This window comes from Protomyctophum parallelum (assembly GCF_964188405.1).
Source record: "Protomyctophum parallelum genome assembly, chromosome: 1".
NCBI lineage: Eukaryota > Metazoa > Chordata > Actinopteri > Myctophiformes > Myctophidae > Protomyctophum > Protomyctophum parallelum.
The window spans coordinates 83,715,605-83,736,256 of record NC_139697.1 but is presented as its reverse complement, the minus strand read 5'-3'; the positions used below and the strand labels follow the sequence as shown (position 1 = coordinate 83,736,256).

Here is a 20,652-nt window from a genome sequence, read left to right as displayed (position 1 = left end):
TACACTGCACGGACTACTTCCGCATTCCCGTGCGATGACATATGCGTCGGCCAATCGCCAGGAAGCCAATTCGGCACCCCGGGGCCAATGGCGCCGCGGTATTTCTGGCAGCCAATGGTAATTCACGACAGGTTAACCAGTGCATGCGCACATAGCCTCGGTCCCAGGCTTACTTGCGCACACACCCACACCGTGGCCAATCAGAGGCCACGAAACAGCCACAAGGTCTTGATCGGACACCAATAGAAAATCACAGCGCGGCACCACCACACCGACCGCGCGCGCGCACTTCAGTCCACAAGCCCGCCACACCGGGTAACATGAATATAATAATAATAATAATAATAATAATAATAATAATAATAACTACTATCGGTATGCACGCACATGTTTGTTCACCTGTCTGCTGCCTATGAGCAATGGTTCACATTCTTGATATCTGCCTGCCCTACACACTTGATTTGCGACTATACTAAAAAAAAAGTTTCAAATGAAAGCATTAATTGAAGTATGTATAAAGTGATGTATAAATATAAATAAATATATATAACAATTACAAGCACAACTCAATAACAACTCAATTAAATGTGGACGACACCATAAAGCATTACACTTGTTTACAATAGGGTCCACCATTTTCAATTCATCAGAACATTTAGAGACGTGCAAATATACTACTACTAGAGTAATACTAGACTAGTATATAGCCAAAAACAGGAAGTCATCATAAAAAATGGGGAAAAATATAAACAAGCAAATAGGCAATACTCTGCCTCCACCTAGAGGTGGCAAGTTGAGCTCTGAACGGAATCTTAAAAGTGAGGACAAAAAATAATACATTTATATGGTAGAATAATGCAGGATTAAATACAATGGCTCATCTACATAAATCACTTACAGCAGTAGTTTTCATGTCAAGGACACCCAAATTGACACCAATTAGCCCGCGGACCCCCATTTGAAAAGATATGGCAGGGACCCTCATAAGAGAAGTTTTTACGGCTCTAGCAGTGATTCTCAACCCGTTTAATTTCAAGGACCCCCAGTTTGACATGCATTAGGCTACGGACCCCCATTTAATGGCATTTCTATCTCTGAGACCCCAATTTATATTGTAAAATCAAAGTTAATTATAACTTAAGAGAATTGGAATACCCCGTTAACGGTCTGAGTTACAGACCCATAAGGGTCCATTTGGTTCCTAACTATATAATTTAGCTGGGGATCCCCTGGAACTCCCTCAAGGACCCCTAAGGGTCCCCGGATCCTTAGGGAAACCACTGACTTACAGGGGAGAACGCAAAGTAGGCCTTCAAAGTAACATTTGCTTGGGCATAATGTTTTCCATAAGCAAAACTATAGGCAGATAAGCTGGCAAGTCGCGCATGAGGACCAAGGATCCGTGGTGTTCATTCAAAGAGATGATACTTTGGGCATTCAGGCTTTCTCAAAGTGGGTGCCCTAGCTGGCACCCTGCTATGGGTGCTGTGACGCAAGTCCAGGGGTGCCGCAGAATACTTGGAATGTATCAATATCACTTCAGTTTAACCATTTGTCTTAGACCCTCTATACTGAGTGAAACAGACTTGAGTTGCACTTTCCTATATGTTCTTTTTGATGATTTGATTGGCCGAGCACCCCATAGCCATGATTTGATTGGCTGAGCAAAGTACGTATGCCAATGAAGTCATCCGCATAGCCGTGGGGGAGAAGACGACAGCCTTCACGTGGCCTCTCCTGTGAGTAGTGAGAAATGGTACAAGACCAACTCACGAAACTAATGTCGCCAAAGAATCATTGAGCCGACAGACCAAGGTTCAAGACAAGGTCACGACCAAGGCAGAGAACATCCTCTTCAGGACTGGCAGATACCCCCTCTGTCGAAAGAGGTGCTCTAAGCCTCCAACTCAACGTCGAGGGCCTTACCATCGCCAAACTCGAAGTCATCGGACATCTCGCCGAGTCTAACAAAAAATGACAGACCCATAAGGGTCCATTTGGTTCCTAACTATCATTTAGTTGGGGACCCCCTGGAACTCCCTCAAGGACCCCCATGGGGATCCCCTGACCCCACTTTGGGAACCACTGTACTAAAGGCCTATTCATAGTCCAGTTTTCGGTGAAGAGGTGACCACCGAAAACTACAACATGACGTCACGCCGTACGTGTGTTGTGGTCACCGCTCACACAACACATCTCTCTAACCACCTCTTCACCGAAAACTGGACCATGAATATAGGCCTTAACCTATTTAGTGTGTAGCCCATATTGTGTGCCCTACTGTGTGCAGGAGACGCATACAGTATAGCACCACTAACCTGCTTAATCAGTAAGCTGAACCATTTCCCCATTTTGGACAGCTAAAAGGTTAATGTTTACTGTATGCCATTCATTTTGGTTGTAGATGACTGCTACGAGCTTCAAAGGACTGTCAACTGAAACACAGGAGGATGGATCAATACTTGACAGAGATGACAAATCCTGGCAAACACTTGCAATTGTCAGTGCGCTTTGAATCGTGATGCAGGAAAGGTAGTAGGCGGACGGGGGGTGTTGACCCTGAAAACCAATCATAATTGGTTCTCATGACAGTACTTATCTGTAGATCATTTGGGTATAGACAGTGATTTTGGTCTTCTAGTGAACGGCTGGCGATCCACAAAATATAGCATGGTAAGAAGCCATTATATTCCAGCCAATAATGCTATAAGGAGCTCAGTTGTAGGACATAAATAACATGTTGTCATGATGGTGTGAGTGAGGAAATCATTATTATTTATTGCAGGCACAGAAGGCGACACTCAATTATTTAAGATTTTTTAGAACTGTAGTTTGAGGTAGCGTGAAAATGTATAATTATTTTTTCTTATTTTTCTCAGACTACCTACACAGATAAAGGAGAGAAGGTAAGATAATGTTTTTGGCAGCAGCGTGTGGTATAATGTCTCACAGTATCATTATGTGGTGAAGAATGTTACGTCATGATAGATATAGACACAATTCTAAATGAGGAAATTAAAGTACTACTAAGTTCATATAAAATTAACATTTCTACATTTCTATTTTAAATTTCTCTCTAGCCCCCAAGGGGAAAGTTTCTCAGGTTTCATCATGTGACCTTCTGGGTTGGCAATGCCAAACAGGTCAGTATCCAAACACAGAAGCTAAAACGAAGATTCTTACAAGCTGTTTAACACTGGTCATATTGCAATTACATCAAATTCAACAAACATATGATTCTTCATTATATCAAATAATATTAGGAGGTTATAAATAGTTTTTTTTTAATTGATTTATTTGATGTGATTTTTCATTATAGTTATTCTAATTCAATTAGTTGTATAGTAATTCTTAGAGCGGGTTTTAGTTTTGTAAACACAATACGGTTTCATTTAGTTATGTTTTTCTAATTTTAGTTTGACTATTTCCGTTAGTTTTAGTTAACTATAACTAACTAACTAAATAATAACCTTGGGAGGAAGACTCTATTATAGCCATCAAGGTATTTTAGCAAACCATACAGAATGTGAGAACTTTGCGAATGCAAATGCTGACAATTCATCTGATTTTCTTTGACATTTTTTAACACTCAATGGGCAGTTCTTTACAGAGTAAATAAGATTCCTATTTTAAAGGTTCACCTAGTTCATTCAGATGTTGACGAGGCACACAGGCAGGTCAACACACTCTGCAATCTCCAGCCTCTCACCTTTTCTGACCACATGAACCCTAGACTAGGGTTCCCTAGGCTCTATTCAGAGCATGTTATAATAAAGAATATTGTCAAAATGGATAAACATTTGGTGAAAATATACTAGTGGTTCTCAAACCTTTTCATGTCAAGGACCCCCAAATTGACAACCCCATTTGAAGAGATATGCCAGGGACCCCCATAAGAGAAGATGTATGGCTCTAGCAGGTATTCTCAACCATTTTAATTTAAAGGACCGCCAGTGTGATATGCATTAGGCTACGGACCCCCATTTAATGGCATTTTTTATTTATATTGTAAAACCAACGGGTCCATTTGGTTACATTTGTACTCTCTTACAGACCCATAAGGGTCCATTTGGTTCCTAACTATATAATTTAGCTGGGGACCCACTGGAACTCCCTCAAGGACTCCTGGACCCCACTTTGAGAACCAATGGTATATACAATAGATTGTAAGTGTGTAAGTAGGCTTCACAGTTAGCTTGAGATGTGTCATCTAACTACTATTCCCTCTGGTCCAAACATACTGGAAATTCACTTCAGAATTAAAACATTAAAATTATGTCATAGGCAGCTGGATTCTACTGTGACAAAATGGGATTTGAGCACTTCGCCTACAAGGGTTTAGAGACGGGCAGCCGAGAATCGGTGTGCCATGTCATCAGACAAGATAAGGTATACATTTTTACATCACAGGGTGACGTTAAATCAAATAATCAGATAAGACCTATATCCCTAATTTAACATTCCCATAAATGTCACTTCACAGATCCTATTTGAATTTGAATCTCCCCTGAATCCAGGAAATGAAGGCAAGTAGTCTTTCTTTTGAAGTTATTTTGACTATGCAACATTCTACTAAAGACAAGATAACACCCCTGTTCTTATAAGCAACATGTTTCAACGTAGCTTTGTTTTCCCTCAGAATTTGGAGAACATTTGATCAAGCATGGGGATGGGGTCAAAGACATCGCCTTCCAAGTGGAAGACTGTGACTTCTTGGTCAAGGTAAGGCCGTAACACCGGAAGAAACTTCTTCTGCCTTAACGTACGAGTAGGCCTATGACGAAAACTGTACATATTCTCAAGCTGTTGATCCAACAACTACTTACTCCAGTGGTTTTTGTAACTAAATTGGCTTGGCTTGCGTGTGTCTCCATGGGTGTGTTTAAGTGCATTTAAGTGTGTGTACTTGGTGTGCATTTGTATACATGAGCACACATGCCTGACAGTCCAAGACAATATGGAATATGGAATATGGATAAACATGCATGCAGGTCTCATGAGAGATCATGCATCAAGGTAGTGTTAACTATGATAACTTTTTGTTAAAACAAAAAGTTTATTGTTAAACAGAAACATAAAATAAATTTCCTGGTGAGTTGCCAATTTCATCCAGTCAGGAGAGAGTACCCATTTATCAGCTTCGATACTATAGTTTGTTTCTGCTCTTTTTCTTCCAATCTCGTTTGTTTATCCTGAATTGGTATCCCAACCTGAAACTGTACAGTTGTTTATTAGCTGGAGAGACGGGGAGACCCCTGTAACTGAAGAAACACTAGCATTGACAATAGCATTGATTACTATCAGAATATAGTGCTATTTACCACTTCATTAAATCACTTACACGTTTAAGGACGTTAAATGGTTCATATGAACGTTGCCCTCTTTCTATGCTAGACATGCAGCCCTATACCCGTAGGTTCACAACATAGATATAATCTTTGATCTTTGACAGAGACCTGTAGCTATAGGCATCACACATCCAGAAGAAATCTGCCTGTGAGAATTGGAAATGTCACATTTTATTTTCAGCCACTGGATGGCTGTCAAGAGCCAGAGGCATTATCTTGACTTGTTATATTGTGTTGTCTTCTAACTACATTAATGTCAACAGACTGCTAAGGAGCGAGGGGCTGTAGTCATCAAAGAGCCATGGGTGGATCAAGACAGCCATGGGAAAATCAAGTACGCTGTGCTTCAAACAGTGAGTGAAGAGTGAAAGGCACACATACTGACCATACTGTGAAATGCAGAGTGTTCCGAGTGTACAAATGCATAAATTAAAATGAATGACAATTGCTCCAATCATTTGTCCTCACAGTATGGAGACACCACACATACATTAATCGAGTACCTTGGACCCTACAAAGGCCTTTTTTTACCAGGCTACAACAAGCCCATGTGCAAGGATGCCCTGCTACCCACACTGTGAGTGCATTTGTGTATTTTCTTTTACTAGGGATGCACGATTAATCGTCAGCATAATCGGAATCGGCCATATCGGTATCGGAACAGTTTAAAAATAATACAGATTATATAATCACCAAGAAAAAAAGAAAGAAAAAAAATCTACATTTAATTTGTGTATTCATCTCATTCAGTAGTGAAAACAGACACATGGAAAAGAGTACAGTATATGCTATTTATTTATACATTGAATACTTTTTTAACAGGCTTTGGGCCAAGCCCCTATAGGGCCTAGGCTTGTTTCCATTGTGGTCCTCTGTATAATATCGGAATCGGTCATAATCAGTATCGGCAGATATGACCCTGCAAATAATCAGAGATCGGATATCGGTCATAATTTCATAATCGTGCACCCCTATTTTCTACCTATCATATACTACTGCATACTGTACATGGGCAACTGGCGGCCCGGGGGCTACATGCGGCCTATGGACACATAGGCTATGGGCCCATGGGGGGGCAGGCTGACAGCTTCATGAGTCGCATTCGTGTGGTTGACCTTTAAAACCGTTTTGTCCCGACCCGACCATTTTGTGTGGTTTGGGCTTTAAAATGTTAATGTCTTTTTTATGTCCAATGTATTTGCATTTAGTTCATAAAGTTAACATAACAATAATTAAAGGCATTTGAAATGAAATACAATTTTAACTTTTCAGGATTCCAATTCAATTTTTGCTACGACAGTAATATGCAATGTGGCCCTCTGGAGTGAGTGCGGAAATATAGCGGCGCTCTCCATCGTCAAAGTTTCCCACCCCTGATATACTGGATACAGAATAAAGGCCAAACTGCTATAGCTTCCCCTAGCACGAATGTACGCTTAACTACAGTAGTTCATGGAAAACTTGATCAAATGTTTTTTCTCCTTTTCTGTGTAGTCCGAAAGTACATCTGAGCTTTATTGATCACATTGTGGGAAATCAGCCAGATGATGAAATGGAGCCAACATCGGACTGGTAAGAGGCTGTCAGGGGGCTCTGTAGGCTATACACACGTATAACAGACACATTGGGGCAAAAGGACAAATAAACACCACTGCAAGATGAAGCCAAATAAGGTGGATCTTTATACTAGGCCCACACATAGCGCATATTTCATTACTTGTAGTATTAACTGTGTGGGAATAAACTGATTTTTTAAGAGGTTTTGTCTGAAGCGCTTGTGTAATACTTTCCATTGGTTCAATATTTTCTAAACACACAGAGGTAAAGGGTGTTCAATAGCACTGATTTATGCAAAATAAATAAATAATAATAATAATCAAAAACCTCAAAAATTAGGTTAGGTGGTTTCCTCCCGAACGATATACTTCCAACTTTTATTTGTTTAGTCTATATGATCAATACTTGAACGTGTCCGTTTCTGTCCACCAATCCAGGTATCAGAAGTGCTTAATGTTCCACCGGTTCTGGTCGATAGATGACAAGCAGATGCACACACAGTACAGCGCTCTGAGGTCCATTGTGGTGACCAACTACGAGGAGACCATCAAAATGCCCATCAACGAGCCTGCGCCTGGGAATAAGAAATCACAAATCCAGGTCTGACCTCCAACAACCACACTGTGCCACACTCACTCATCTTTTATTTTCAGGGGTCATCACTATGCTTGCTTGGGATTTTGTCAAGAGCTAGCCCTGAATGACCATGTAACTTTGGGGTGTTCAAAATCATTCATTTGAACACTCTCAGAGTTAATAAATACAACATTTCAGAACCACTATAGTACTAGTTGGACTCCTAATATGCCATAGTGTCGTAGTAAATATAAGAGTTATACATATTCTAAAGAAAACACTTGACATTCAGTAATGGGTATGATGATCAAAATAAGATTATAATGGTGTGTGTGTGTGTGTGTGTGTGTGTGTGTGTAAAACAGAAAATAAAGAATTTGCCACAGATAAGCGCAAGTCTTTGCATATATTGATGATCCCCGTTTATTTTGCTTGCAATTATGTCAACAATTCAGTTGTTCTTCGCCTGACTTTACACAGGAATATGTGGACTACAATGGAGGGCCGGGCGTTCAGCACATCGCCCTCAACACTTCCAACATCATCCAGGCTGTAAGTTAACATTAATTTCACATTAGCATTTTATGATTTTAACATTCGTTTTGATTAGCATTTAAAAATTGCCTAGGGAATACGATGTAATCGACAGACTGCACTTTAAAAAGCATTGGAATTCCTGTCGGCCTCGTCTTCAGATGTCCTCCCGAACCTCGGCAAGTAAAGGCAGGTTTTAGATCTTTGCTTTCTTCTGTTTCGCTTTAAAACAGATAGTGAACCTGCGTGCCCGGGGGATGGATTTTCTCGCAGCCCCTGACACGTACTACGACAGCCTGCGGGAGAAACTCAAGACCGCCAAGATCAAGGTGAAAGAAGACCTTGACCGTTTACAGGTATAGGAACACTTATTTCCTCACTGTCGATTCAAACTCAAATTGTTTTTTTCCCTTTTTGCTTTTGGGGTTCCACAAATATCATCAATAATGCTGCCATCTTGTTTTCTTCCGTCTAAAAGGAATTGAAAATTTTAGTGGACTTCGATGACAATGGCTACCTTCTCCAAATCTTCACCAAGCCTATGCAAGACAGACCCACTCTCTTCTTGGAAGTCATTCAGCGGAACAACCACTTTGTAAGTATACAAGGAAAAAACATTATGAATACCTGGCCGAAGATACCGGGAGGTAAGGCATCGGAAACATACACTTCAGGCCTTCATGTCTCTTGTCTTCAGTTCAACACCTCAATAAGAGGCGACAAGATTTACAGGGCAGTAGACGCCATTTATTTCCCCCCACCTCCATTAAATACCTTAACATGGAACAGCCTTAACACCTGCTTACTGCTCCCACCCAGTGTGAACACAACAGTAGCCCGTTTGGAAAAGCCCAGTAAATCTATCACAGATGCAGATTAAAAGGCCCCACTGCTTTACACAGCAAAGGGGATCTTTTGGATTGAGTTGCACCCTTTGGCACTTAATTTATAACACCTTAGCCCCCCTACTCTACCTGTCAGAACAGGCTCCCCATGTCATTCTCTGGCATTTTACCGAGTCTAGTGATGTGGATACAGTGTCTGTAAGTGAGACGCTGACTGTGAACCACACCAAAGGACATCTGGGAGCAACCGCCAACACTCGATCGGCTGATTAACTATGAAAATATTTACATGATTAATTTGGGAGCTTCACGTTGAGGGCAATTCTCTGTCAAAGTGGGACTGGATGAACCCAAAACCCTTTGAGAATAATGTATTAAACTGCTTGCAAACCGACATCAAAGAAGTCCACCATTCTGAATGGTGAGTGCATGTGAGAAGATGCCAGAACTGTAACAAACGACACAGAAGACGGTAGATCTTCTCAGTAATTAGCCATCCGTCTGTGTCTGTCTGTTCTGTCTCTCCAGGGCTTCGGGGCAGGAAACTTCAAGTCCCTGTTTGAGGCCATCGAAAAGGACCAGGATGCCAGGGGCAACCTCACTGTGCTGACTCCAGAGGGACAGCCCAAAGCCTTCTACTGATCCTCCAACCTTACAAAATCACACTTACACAATTATGTAAAGCACACACTATGGCATTCTTTGATAGATACAATATACAGATGTTTTTACGCTTTCCTGATATTTTACCGATCCTTTTCCTGAAGGTTTTCTGGAAAATGCATGTTTTTCCCTGCAGGTTTTATTCACTGATTAGCCTAATGCTAATTCTACTGCTTTGCTACTGAAAAGAAGTGTCCAGCAGAGGAACTCTATTCTATTCAGGGAATCTGAATAGAATTAAAATGTCATTGCTGTCGGGAGGAAACCTCCTAACTCCATTTTAGAGGTTTTAGATTTTTTCTTTTTTCCATAAATCAGTGCTATTGAACACCCTTTACGTCTGTGTGTTGTTTCGAAAATATTGAACCAATGAAAAGTAGTAAAAAGCGCTTGGGACAAAACCTCTTAACTCCATTGGACCCTCAAACTGTCTGCTAAAGCAACTAACTCCACCACCTCCACCCCCCCCCCCTGCAAGTAATTGACAACATATAAAGTTACAACAACTTTGATGCGGCAGTATTGCTTTGTTTTCAAAACATAAGGTTTTCTTCATTACTTGAAAAATGGATAACATTTTGGAGTTAGGTGGGTTCTTCCAGACAGCAGAGTATCTGAATAACAAGTAACACCTTGGCAAATGCCCCAGCTCCCCCCCCTTGCCTCTGAGATGTAGTGGAGTAGAACTAAAAGTATTTAATACTCAATAAAGTACAAATACCACAAAATTGTATTTAACTAAATGTACTTAGTTACTTTCCACCACTGGAAATACAAGGTAGGACACTGACTATACTGTACAGTATTTCATTAGCTGTTCATCCAGAATGAGTAGTGTAACTTCATTTTTTGCAAATAGATCTACAAGCTCACAACGAGATGCATTGTGTGAGCTTGTAGGTTGGCTACTTTTGAGCGGTGCAAAGCGCTCCTTTAAGTGACGGAGTGTGTCGGTCTGTATGTCCGAGTATGACCTATTGACCCCTGCAACTAGGGATGCACCCATATGGAAACTTTTGGCTGATACTGATGATTAAAATAACAATTTAGCCGATAGCTGATACCTTTGTTTATTTCGTTTTTATTTCCCCCTTTTGTGCCAGGGAAACTAATACATTTTCAATACAAGAAATACGTGTTCAGAATCTACAGCTTGGTAGACTGCAGATAACCAACACACCAACATAGCAAACGCATGCCAAAATGTATGCTTATTACCAACAGATAAATATCGGCTACTGCCATTGGTTAATGTCAGTGTAATTTGCCGATAACGATATTGACAGCAATATCGTCCGATACCGATATGTGGCCCGATACATCGATGCATCACTACCTGCAACTGATGCTGATTGGGAGTCAGGTCACACACACACACACACAAACACAGGCCAGGAAGGAGGGGCCATTACAACCCTCATGCTTAATAAATCAACTGTGCTCGACTCCAAAGGCGCCGCTCACTTCACATTATGGTGCGATTTAATTTTTTTATAGCTGAAGAATAAAATGGGGCTTACCATATAACAACTTCCAAGCGAGGCAGAAGAAGTGAGACTCCAGTCTCAAACCTACATCAGTGGGCAGGAGAAACTAGATTATATTACAGTGAAATAAAAAAAGATCAGCACCCAGGATTTATTTCAAAATAATTTATTTGCATATAATTGGAATGAAGCCAGGTTGATAACATCTGTGATGGCACTATCGTTTCATATAGTTACATTCTATACAGAAACCACCGTTTCAGACCTGGACCAAAAAAAATGGATAAATATATTAGTAAATAAATATATTAGTGACATGTCACCATATTGAAATGTTCTATTATATATAAAATACAACACTATTTCATTTCTGCTTTTGTCTTTCTCTTTTTTGTACACAAAGTATCCAAAATATACTGACAGATCCCTGACATTTCTGGAGGGGATTGTACTCTATTAGAAAAACAAACAAACAAAAAAAAGGCAGTTTCAGCTCATTATTCTTTCAAAACTTAAAAAATACAAAGAGAGAGACCTTACACGGGACATGATTCAAATGCTATTTTCATGTGCATTATGGTTGTGGGCTTGAAATCAATTATTTTTTCGTTTAGTTTTTTTTAAATTAATATTTAATATTAATATTTTGAAGCCAAAGTGCTGCTGGTAATTCAGTCATTTATCAGCTTTGTCCAGCAGAACATTCTTGGCTTAGTGAATAATAACATATACAAAGTAAAAACCTGATGATTTTAGCCGGAGAGCATTTGGAGTACACATTCAACATGAGGTATTAGCACGAGGGGCTGTAGTGGCAAATTACTGTAATGATTGTCCTCAATTCTCACTGTCATTAGTTACACTTGAACATTTATTGATCCCATTTAGACCCGAGGACGCGTCTGTGTCACCTTATAGCTTTTAACCAAAAATAGCAGATCTACAAGCTCGTAGATCTGCTATATTTGTGCAAATCTTTGAATATAATATATTCTTTCACAGCACGTTTTGCTGCTGGGGGGGGGGGGGGGGGGGCATATTTTGCGGCATGGGTCGGCTGTCAATTACATATCATTTTTGAGGTCCTTGACACGAAAATGTTTGAGCACCACTGATATAGAAATGTAGTCATGATTTTAGAAGACATTTTTGTAGAATCAGCCTCAGGTCTAAATGGGTTAAGATTCAGGGAAAGGGTTGAAGGAGGACCGTTAAGGCACGAGACAAGTACTTCTGTAAGTTTCACTGTATTCAAGCGTTTCTTTGGTTAGATAAGTAAGAGCTTAGTATTATTGCTAAGTCATTGATTTTTGGATCATGAAAAAGTACTTCAGTTCATCAGGATGCGAGTTCGGCATGAATAAGGCGCATGTGTTATCGATGGCACGATGGCAAAATAAAAATCAAACTTATGAATATAAGTAACACAGAGGATTACTTGAATAGCTAAAAAAAAGAATCCTGTAAGCTTTTTGAAAGTTAAGTGCTACCAGCTCTGATACAATACACAAGAGCTCCATGTCTGCTGTATGTCCTGCAGTCTGACTGCAGAGAAAGTAATAAAAAAAAAGTCTCCTTTCACATTTTAGCTGAACCTTTAAGGGAAATTCCACCATGACACAGAAATCATATATGCTTATTTCTCCGTATGGCCGAGAACTGCTGCAACTTAATTTTGTAATCGAATAAGAATCTTGTAAAGTCAATATTTTGGAATAGCTTCATTTATAAAACAGCAGGGCACCTTTCTGGTCACCGCATGAGCTAAGTGGAACCATTTCCTTGGCTATGACTACATTTAAGGACCATATTCCCGAGTAGCTAATTGGGAACCCTAGAAACATTCCCACTGGGCAATTCAAATTAAACCTTGATTCTCAAGTTTCTTTGTTTACAAGAGCAGTTGCCCACATTTCTAACCATTTATGAAATTGTTAATTATCATTAAAAGGCATATTCTGTAAGGTGGGCTTTTCCTTAAATTTAATGCATTAACCGCAATATTGGGGAAAGATACCTTTACATTTATTCATGGTAAAGTTCCTCCAATAGGGGTCATTACGTATATGATTTCTTAAAATCTTTTCCAGTGTTTGATTGTTCCTGAGATCTTTCTCAGGGTCTGCCCACTGAAGTCAGAAATCACAGAAAAGTGCTTAACTGACCACACCAACCATTCATTAGACAGGCGTTTAGTTGATGCTTAGGTACTGTGACGTCTATCAAGCATGGCTTTACTCCAGTTATGTTACACATGTATCGTTGCTACCGTTATGTATTTGTCTATGGCTGCAATGTTCAAGAACAACCTTGCAGAGCTTTAGCGGCTGGAAGAAAGTAGGGGAAAGTATATCCTTTCTGAAGGACAAGACATGTGAGTGTAAGGTTGAAAGGGCACTGGAGGGCAAGGAGGCAAGAACGAGGATAACAAGGAAGGCTTCCTCCTCCTCCTCCTCCTCCTCCAATGAGCCCCTTCAAGAAAAGCACTTACTGTATAGGTCAAACATAATAAGAAGTACCCAATTGGCAAGAGAAGTGACAGGAGCAAGGCAACGTGATGATAATGATGATGATGACATAATTCAGTCAAACTGGTTCATAAAAGATACATTTACGGACTAAAAACTCAAACACAATTCAGATGAAATAAGCTGCCATTAATGTAATAATGAATACAAGGCCCATGCTAGGCTCAGCAACCTCTGAGAATGCTCATTGCTTGAGGGGCTGAGGGTATATACAACCATTCTTTCAATTTGGACAAGTCATAGTCAAGAAGAATGCTTCTTTACCGAGGCTAGGGGAGCTACGTGGTTATAGGTTCAATTGACTACAGCAGTACCTTTAAAGACCCCACGTGTTGTAGGGTATGGTTTAGGAATTTGAGTTGAGGTAGGAGTGAGAGAAAACCTTCTCTCAGCTGAGATCAAAACTCAGCAGAGGAAGACAAAAAAATAACTAGGAAGGAAGCAAAATTAGTACCTGCGAGATAAATAAAGTTGCTTCGTCAATGAGCGAGCGACGTAGAAATGGAAACTCGCTCGCGCAGGACTCAAGACCCTAATGCCTCATTTATGCTCCGTCATACGATGGAAGTCACGTACCGAAAATAGCAGATCTAATGCGCTGCATCTGTGACAAGTTGTGAGCTTGTAGATCGTCTATTTTTAGCAAGCAGAGCCATCATACAACAAAGTATAAATCAGGCTTCAGCAAGGACCATTCTTTAGTTGTCGCCAAGGAGCATGGGTACATACAATATCATGGTATTGAATAGCCTTCCTATAATTGACTTAAAACAAGGTGAAACACATGCGCACACAAGCATGCGAGATTGCGTGTGTGTGTGCGTGCATGCGTGCACAGACACACACACGCACACACACACTCACAAAACACATTTTCCCCTTTGTGATGTATGAACTGTTTTCCGAGCACCTCCCAGTATCCAAATATCTAAATTCAATATAGCCCTAAAACAATAACATTATAAATTATATACAGCACATACTGTAGTAGTATTATCCCAGAGTTTCAATAATAAACTGTATCAGACTTATTATTTTTGGTATGAATGTTATCTCTGATTAATATATCTAGCTAATATATATATATAATTAAAAAAAATCAACATCTGAGCTTTGATTCCTGGGAGGGATTTGGGGGAAAACCTGAAATAAGGTTATTAATGTGGAATTATTTGGAAGACATGACAGAGATGGCCAGTGATAGGCTTGTCCATTCTGGCTCCTGTGTAGCAGCGTGACATTGGGGGATAGAAAAAAAACAAAAAAACATCTCAAACACCAGACTCCTCTTCTGATCCTGAGGAAGCACAGGAAAAACCAACATTATTAGGAACACAAACAGAACACAATACAGAAGCTTTCACTAGCCTAGCGTCTAGGGACATCTTCTGTTAAATAAAAGCTTTCGCTAGCGTCTAGGGACAACTTCTGTTAAATAAAAGCTTTCGCTAGCGTCTAGGGACAACTTCTGTTAAATAAAAGCTTTCGCTAGCGTCTAGGGACAACTTCTGTTAAATAAAAGCTTTCGCTAGCGTCTAGGGACAACTTCTGTTAAATAAAAGCTTTCGCTAGCGTCTAGGGACAACTTCTGTTAAATGAAAGCTTTCGCTAGCGTCTAGGGACAACTTCTTTTAAATAAAAGCTTTCGCTAGCGTCTAGGGACAACTTCTGTTAAATAAAAGCTTTCGCTAGCGTCTAGGGACCACTTCTGTTAAATAAAAGTTAAAGGGATCGTGACATTAAACTTTTTTTCTCTCAATGTTTTATAGTTTTCTGAGCTCATGAATTGCACCTAAAAAACCTATTTTTGAAAATGTGGCACAACTCTTTGTATATCCATCTTGCGCCACCCTTATCCCTAACTTTTTTGCCATTTTTTACTATTTTGAAAAACCCTGTAAAATAGTTCAACTAGCTGATCTACATCGAGACATTGTGAGCTTGTAGATCGGCTGAACTATTTTAAAGGGTTTTTTTTAAAATAGTAAAAATAATTAGTTTAGGGATAAGGGTTAAGGGGTGGCGCAATATATAGCCCATAGTCTTTCAGAGCGAATGTTTTTAACTAAAATCTTTGTTTCTGGGGATGAAATGGTTTGAGAACCACCGACATAGAAACAGAGGTTTTTCATAAAACTGTCATAATTTAGAAGACATTTGTAGAATCTGGTGTCAGTCCTAAATGGGTTAATCGCTGATAGTCACTCACCCTGATTATTGTGGTGTAATGTTAGTCACTCACCCTGATTATTGTGATGTAATGTTAGTCACTCACCCTGATTATTGTGGTGTAAAGTTTCGCAGTATAAACAAATGTCCGTGTTGCGGCCGGCGGCGACAGGGCTGTGGTGAAAGCGACAGGGAGGAGGCCTAGTGTCCATGCAGGGAGCTCCATCCCCCGCCGTTGGCCCCAGGAGCTGTGGCTCCGAATGCGCAGACTGCTGCACGCGCTTCTTCCACACCACGTGGTGGGCTCCCCCACAGCAGGGCCAGTCCTCCATGCCCGCCGCAGAGTCCAGAATGAGGGGCACGGGAACGGGCAAGTCGGGGGGCGGCGGGCAGCAGTAGCCCCCGGGGGGACCCTGCATGCCGCCGTAGTGGATGTGGATGCTGCAGTCCTCCTGCAGGTCCAGGCTCTGGTGGAAACGAACGGAAGGGCCGCCGGCGTCCAGCATGCACGCGCCCAGCCGTCCGCTCGTCCTCCTGTGTGTGGGGTGGGGGGCGTGTCCTCCTCCGTGCAGGCCTTGGTGGCAGCAGGGGGGCGGAGGCTGGAGCTGTAAGGGGACCGGCGGGGACACCAGGACCGGAGGAGGGGGTCCCGGGGGGTCGTGGTGGTCTTGGCCCTCTGTCGCAGGGCCCCCGGGCCTGTCCGTGCAGGGGTCTGCCGAATTGGGGCAGTGGCAGGGGCTGTGCTTGAGAGGGCATAATAAGGGCGAGTCTTTGTCCAGAGCTTGGGCAGCAGTGGCCCCTTGCTGCTCCTCATCGGAGCCCCTGCCGGGGCCCTGGCCGGGCTCTCCCCCCTCCTCGTAGTGGTGGTGTCTGTGGCGGTGGTAATGAACATGGCTAAACACAGTCTGCGGCTGCTCTTCAGGGCAGCCCGCTCTGTTCACCACGGAATCCAGAGACCTGGGCCGGGCCTGGGCCCCCGTCCCGGCCACCCCGGCCCCGGCCCCCGCCTCCAGACTGTGGCCACCACCGCCAGAGCCCGGCCCGTAATACACGAACGGATCGTAGTCGCTGCTCAGGGAACTACGGAAGGTGGACCAGCTGCCGTAGACGCCTTGCAGGGACACGTCGGTGCAGTTGAGCACAGAGTCGCTGGACGAGCCGTGGCACGGCCCAGAGCTGGAGTCGCTGGCGGGGCCGTCCGCCAGGTAGCCGCTGCGCTCAGTGCGGTAGCTGCCGCCCGAGCAGCTGCCGCCGTCGTCCAGTCGGCCCACGTGGCCCGCCGTCGTCGGCCCGCCGTGGGCCACCTGTGGAGTGGACGAGGAAGCAGCCGCGTGGTGCAGCCGCGAGCTGGACGCGCTGCGCTGGGCCACCGCCGGGCAAGACGGCAAACGGTACGCGTGGCAGGAGCGGCGAGGCGCGTAATGATGGCTGGAATTCCTGCAGCTGCTACCGCCCATCCTGTGGGGCCTCCCCGGGCCCTCGGCGCCACCGGGCAGGTGGTAGCCACAGCCGAGGCCGAGGCCTCTGCTGTTGGAGAGAAAACGCAACGCCTGCGCGTCCATGGGGGGGGAGCCACTGTAGTGACCCAGGGAGGGGTAGGGCCCGGACGGCCCGCGAGGGTAGTGGGGCCTCATGGAGAAGGGGATGGCATGCTGGGGGAAGGGGTGGCCGTGTGGGCCAGTGTAAGGCTGGGGATGATGCAGGAAGCCCTGGCTGTGCTCCGGTGGTGTATGCTGGAGTCTGCTGCTTCTCTGGGGTTGGCGCTCTGACCCTGTGTTGGAGCACAGCGTTACAGTTCAGTCAACAACACCACATAATGCTTCATACAAGAGTTCTTTTGATGTTTTCTTATTACCCATGATGTTGTGCATGCAGAGGGGGCAGGTGCGATGCTGCAGCAGCCAGGGGTCTACGCAGTCCTTATGGAACTCGTGAGCACAAGAGATGATCCTCAGATCCTGTAAAGGGGGACGACGACACAGTTAAAACTATGATTTAAAAGGATCCCTGGCTAAGAAGACAAATATGCCCTTAACACATTATACTTGCCCTCTGCCAACTAAAATAAAAAACACCTTCAATATTTTATTTATTTCATAAATAAAGAATCTTTCACTCAATAGGAACTTCTCCTGTCGCAAATGTCATATTTCCAAATGGTCTAGACTCTAGTCCTATGGAATGTATGGAATGCATATGCTAATTAACCCATTCTGACCGGGCACCCATTTTGGTGTCAGCATCATGTTATGCTTTAGCTATTGAAAAATAGCAGATCTACAAGCTCATATCGCGCCACCGAGTGGCACGATACGAGCTTGTAGGTCTGCTATTATAGAAAAATCGAAGAACGACTGACATTTTTAGAATCTGATCTCAGGTCAGAATGGGTTCATCAGACCAGTGTGTGTCCGGCGGAAACCTCGTATGAATCTGATCTCAGGTCAAAATGGGTTAAAAACAACTGTAATACTTAGTTAATATATAAGTTAGTTATGAGCATCAAATAAATATTTTAAATACTTTTTATTAGCATGTGCATTCCATATATTCCATGGGACTGGATCACACATGGACATAAGACATCATCAACCTGCGATGGGAGCAGTTCCTATTGAGTGAAATATTCTTTATTTATGAAAGCAATAAAATATTTAAGGTGTTTTTATTTTAGTTATAGAGTCCAAGTATAATGTTTTAAGGCATACTTGTCTTATTAGCCAGGGATCCTTTTAACACACTGGGCTCTATTTTCGTCCATACAGTACTAAACCCCTAAACTACCACATTTTTGAATAGTTAAAATAGCCAATCTACAAGCTCACAACGTGTCAATGTAGACCAGCTAGTTGAACTATTCAAAAATGATATGCTATGATATCACGCCAGTCTCGTATTTCTCGTGGATGGCTTAATACCTTCCCACGAGATATACACCGTTTGGCACGGTTAAGTACACGGTTAAGTAAATGTACTCCGTTACTTTCCACCAGCGCTTCCTACTGTACCTGGCCGTCCTGGAACTCCTCCAGGCAGATGGCACAGACGGGGCTTGAGTTGGAGCTGCTGGCAGACGACCCCCAGGCCCCACGGTGGCGCTGTGAGCCTCCCGAACAGCCCTGGGAGACGTAGGTCTTGGTCTCCAGGCGACCGATGGCTCGCATCGTCTGCTGATGGACCGAGTCCTGCACACACACGCACGCCCAACAGAATGAGAGAGATGCCTTACTAGGCCAGAGACCCCCAGGGGTCCACGACGGAGTTCCAGGGGGTCCCCAGCTAAATGATAGTTTGGAACCAAATGGACCCTTATGGGTCTGATTTTTACAATATAAATCGGGGGTCTCAGAGATAGAAATCCGTAGCCTAATGCATATCAAACTAGGGGTCCTTGAAATTAATCAGGTTGAGAATCACTGCTATAGCTGTAAAAATCTTCTCTTATGGGGCATATTTTTTCAAATGGGGGCCCGTGGGCTAATTAGTGTAAATGTGGGGGTCCTTGACATGAAAAGGTTTGGGAACCACTGTGCTAGACAGCAAAAAGAATAACAACTCTTACGCAATCAAGATTTAATACTATATTTTCAATTTAAAATACAAATACAAAACAGTGTGTGTGTGTGTGTGTGTGTGTGTGTGTGTGTGTGTGTGTCTGTCTGTTCTGAACTGATGAGGAATTGTGCTATTATGAAAACGAGTAGTTTAGCTTTTAAAGTATTTTTCAATTAAACAAAAGTTATTTCTGATACGATATATTTTCAGATTCCACATTATTTTTTACACACTATTTTTTATTCCCGGGTGTCTGCTTGGCTACCGACCATCGCATCAAAATAGAGAATGTAGAAGAATTGTTATTTTGGTCAACGTTATCTCTCATAACGGTACCAGCATCAATACAGCATGGAATTGTGGACAAAATCTCACCCAACGACAACAAAATATTCGATAGTGTTGGGTGGTCCGTGGCTCAAATGGCGAACAAATAATGGGCCTTGAAATGGATTAGAGCAACTTAGCGACCACGAGAATAGGAGTGAATTCAGTTCTCCAGTCCAGATTTCTCAAAGCTATGGATTTGAATCCTCATGCTCTGTGTTCACTTACCCAGGTTCGGTTGGACTTGCACTTGTAGCGGAAAGCAAAGATCAGAACAATGGTCACAATGGCCAGGACTATGGTGAGCACAATACCCACATCATAATGGGGCTGGAGGAAGAGACAGATAAGAAGCACATATGGAGATTAGTTCATTTGGTACACATAAACACAATGAGCACCACAAGATGATAAGAAACAAGACGATAAGAGCCAAAGCACAAACCACAACTCCAGAGCAATAACCTTTCCTATGGGTAAACGAAACAGTGACTCTTCTGGTCTGGTGCCACTTGGGTAATGGTGGTGTGTGCGTGTGTGTGTGTGCATGTGCGTGTGTCTGTGTGTGTGTGTGTGTGTGTGTGTTGTACTAGTAGTAGTAGGCGGCTACCCATTGTTGTGGACAGACAAGTTGTGGACAAGTTGCAGTCAGTGTTTTACTGTTTGGAAAAATTCATGTACTTATTGGCCAGTTTGTGACACAAAATATCTTGTAAGATTTTGGAATAAATACATTCCAGATTTTTGCCTTTTATAGTTATTTTTTTACAGTTGATTTAGTCGACTAAAATGTATTTTGGCGGGCCTTGATGCCGATTTTGGAATTTCCAGATTTAGCCTTATATATATATTATTTTTTTTCAGTTACAGATATCGCGATATATCGTTGATAAAATCTCTTGCAATATATTGAATATCGCACTACTGCAATATATCTAATTATGGTGATATTATCATTATGGAGGCCCTAATATCGCCAACCGGTGAATTTAGCCTTACCCATTTAGGTTCAATCAGGATCTCAATGTGGACTCTGGCTTCCTCGTTCTGCTCCACCAAGCTC

General features: G+C 42.4%; 2 protein-coding genes across 2 annotated transcripts in view; one reads left to right on the top strand and one right to left on the bottom strand.

The window, feature by feature from the left end:
* The first annotated feature begins 3,080 nt into the window (after positions 1-3,080).
* Positions 3,081-9,648, top strand: hpda (4-hydroxyphenylpyruvate dioxygenase a). The gene is made up of 12 exons (XM_083783774.1): positions 3,081-3,143; positions 4,285-4,389; positions 4,484-4,526; positions 4,640-4,722; positions 5,612-5,701; positions 5,819-5,925; positions 6,843-6,920; positions 7,343-7,505; positions 7,962-8,033; positions 8,249-8,371; positions 8,494-8,610; positions 9,389-9,648. Exons 2-12 carry the CDS (start codon positions 4,309-4,311, stop codon positions 9,500-9,502), a joined length of 1,071 nt encoding a protein of 356 aa, XP_083639900.1. The 5' UTR covers positions 3,081-3,143; positions 4,285-4,308; the 3' UTR covers positions 9,503-9,648.
* Positions 9,649-11,119: 1,471 nt separating this feature from the next.
* Positions 11,120-20,652, bottom strand: part of rnf43 (ring finger protein 43) — a 119,491-nt gene continuing 109,958 nt past the window's right edge. The window contains exons 4-9 of the mRNA XM_083781072.1: positions 20,589-20,652; positions 19,818-19,919; positions 18,716-18,892; positions 17,563-17,665; positions 15,814-17,478; positions 11,120-14,835 (exon numbers count right to left, since the gene is read on the bottom strand). The exon at positions 20,589-20,652 is cut by the window's right edge and continues 68 nt beyond it. Of these exons, the coding sequence (XP_083637198.1) occupies positions 14,810-14,835; positions 15,814-17,478; positions 17,563-17,665; positions 18,716-18,892; positions 19,818-19,919; positions 20,589-20,652 (2,137 nt within the window). The 3' untranslated portion in view covers positions 11,120-14,809. The remainder of the gene's footprint in view (positions 14,836-15,813; positions 17,479-17,562; positions 17,666-18,715; positions 18,893-19,817; positions 19,920-20,588) is intronic.

Excerpts from the sequence above, each read along its gene's own strand:
- hpda (XM_083783774.1), top strand. The coding sequence starts at position 4,309 with ATGGGATTTGAGCACTTCGCCTACAAGGGTTTAGAGACGGGCAGCCGA. Across the intron at positions 4,527-4,639 it reads CCTGAATCCAGGAAATGAAG|AATTTGGAGAACATTTGATC; the intron begins GCAAGTAGTCTT and ends GTTTTCCCTCAG. Across the intron at positions 5,702-5,818 it reads AGTACGCTGTGCTTCAAACA|TATGGAGACACCACACATAC; the intron begins GTGAGTGAAGAG and ends TTGTCCTCACAG.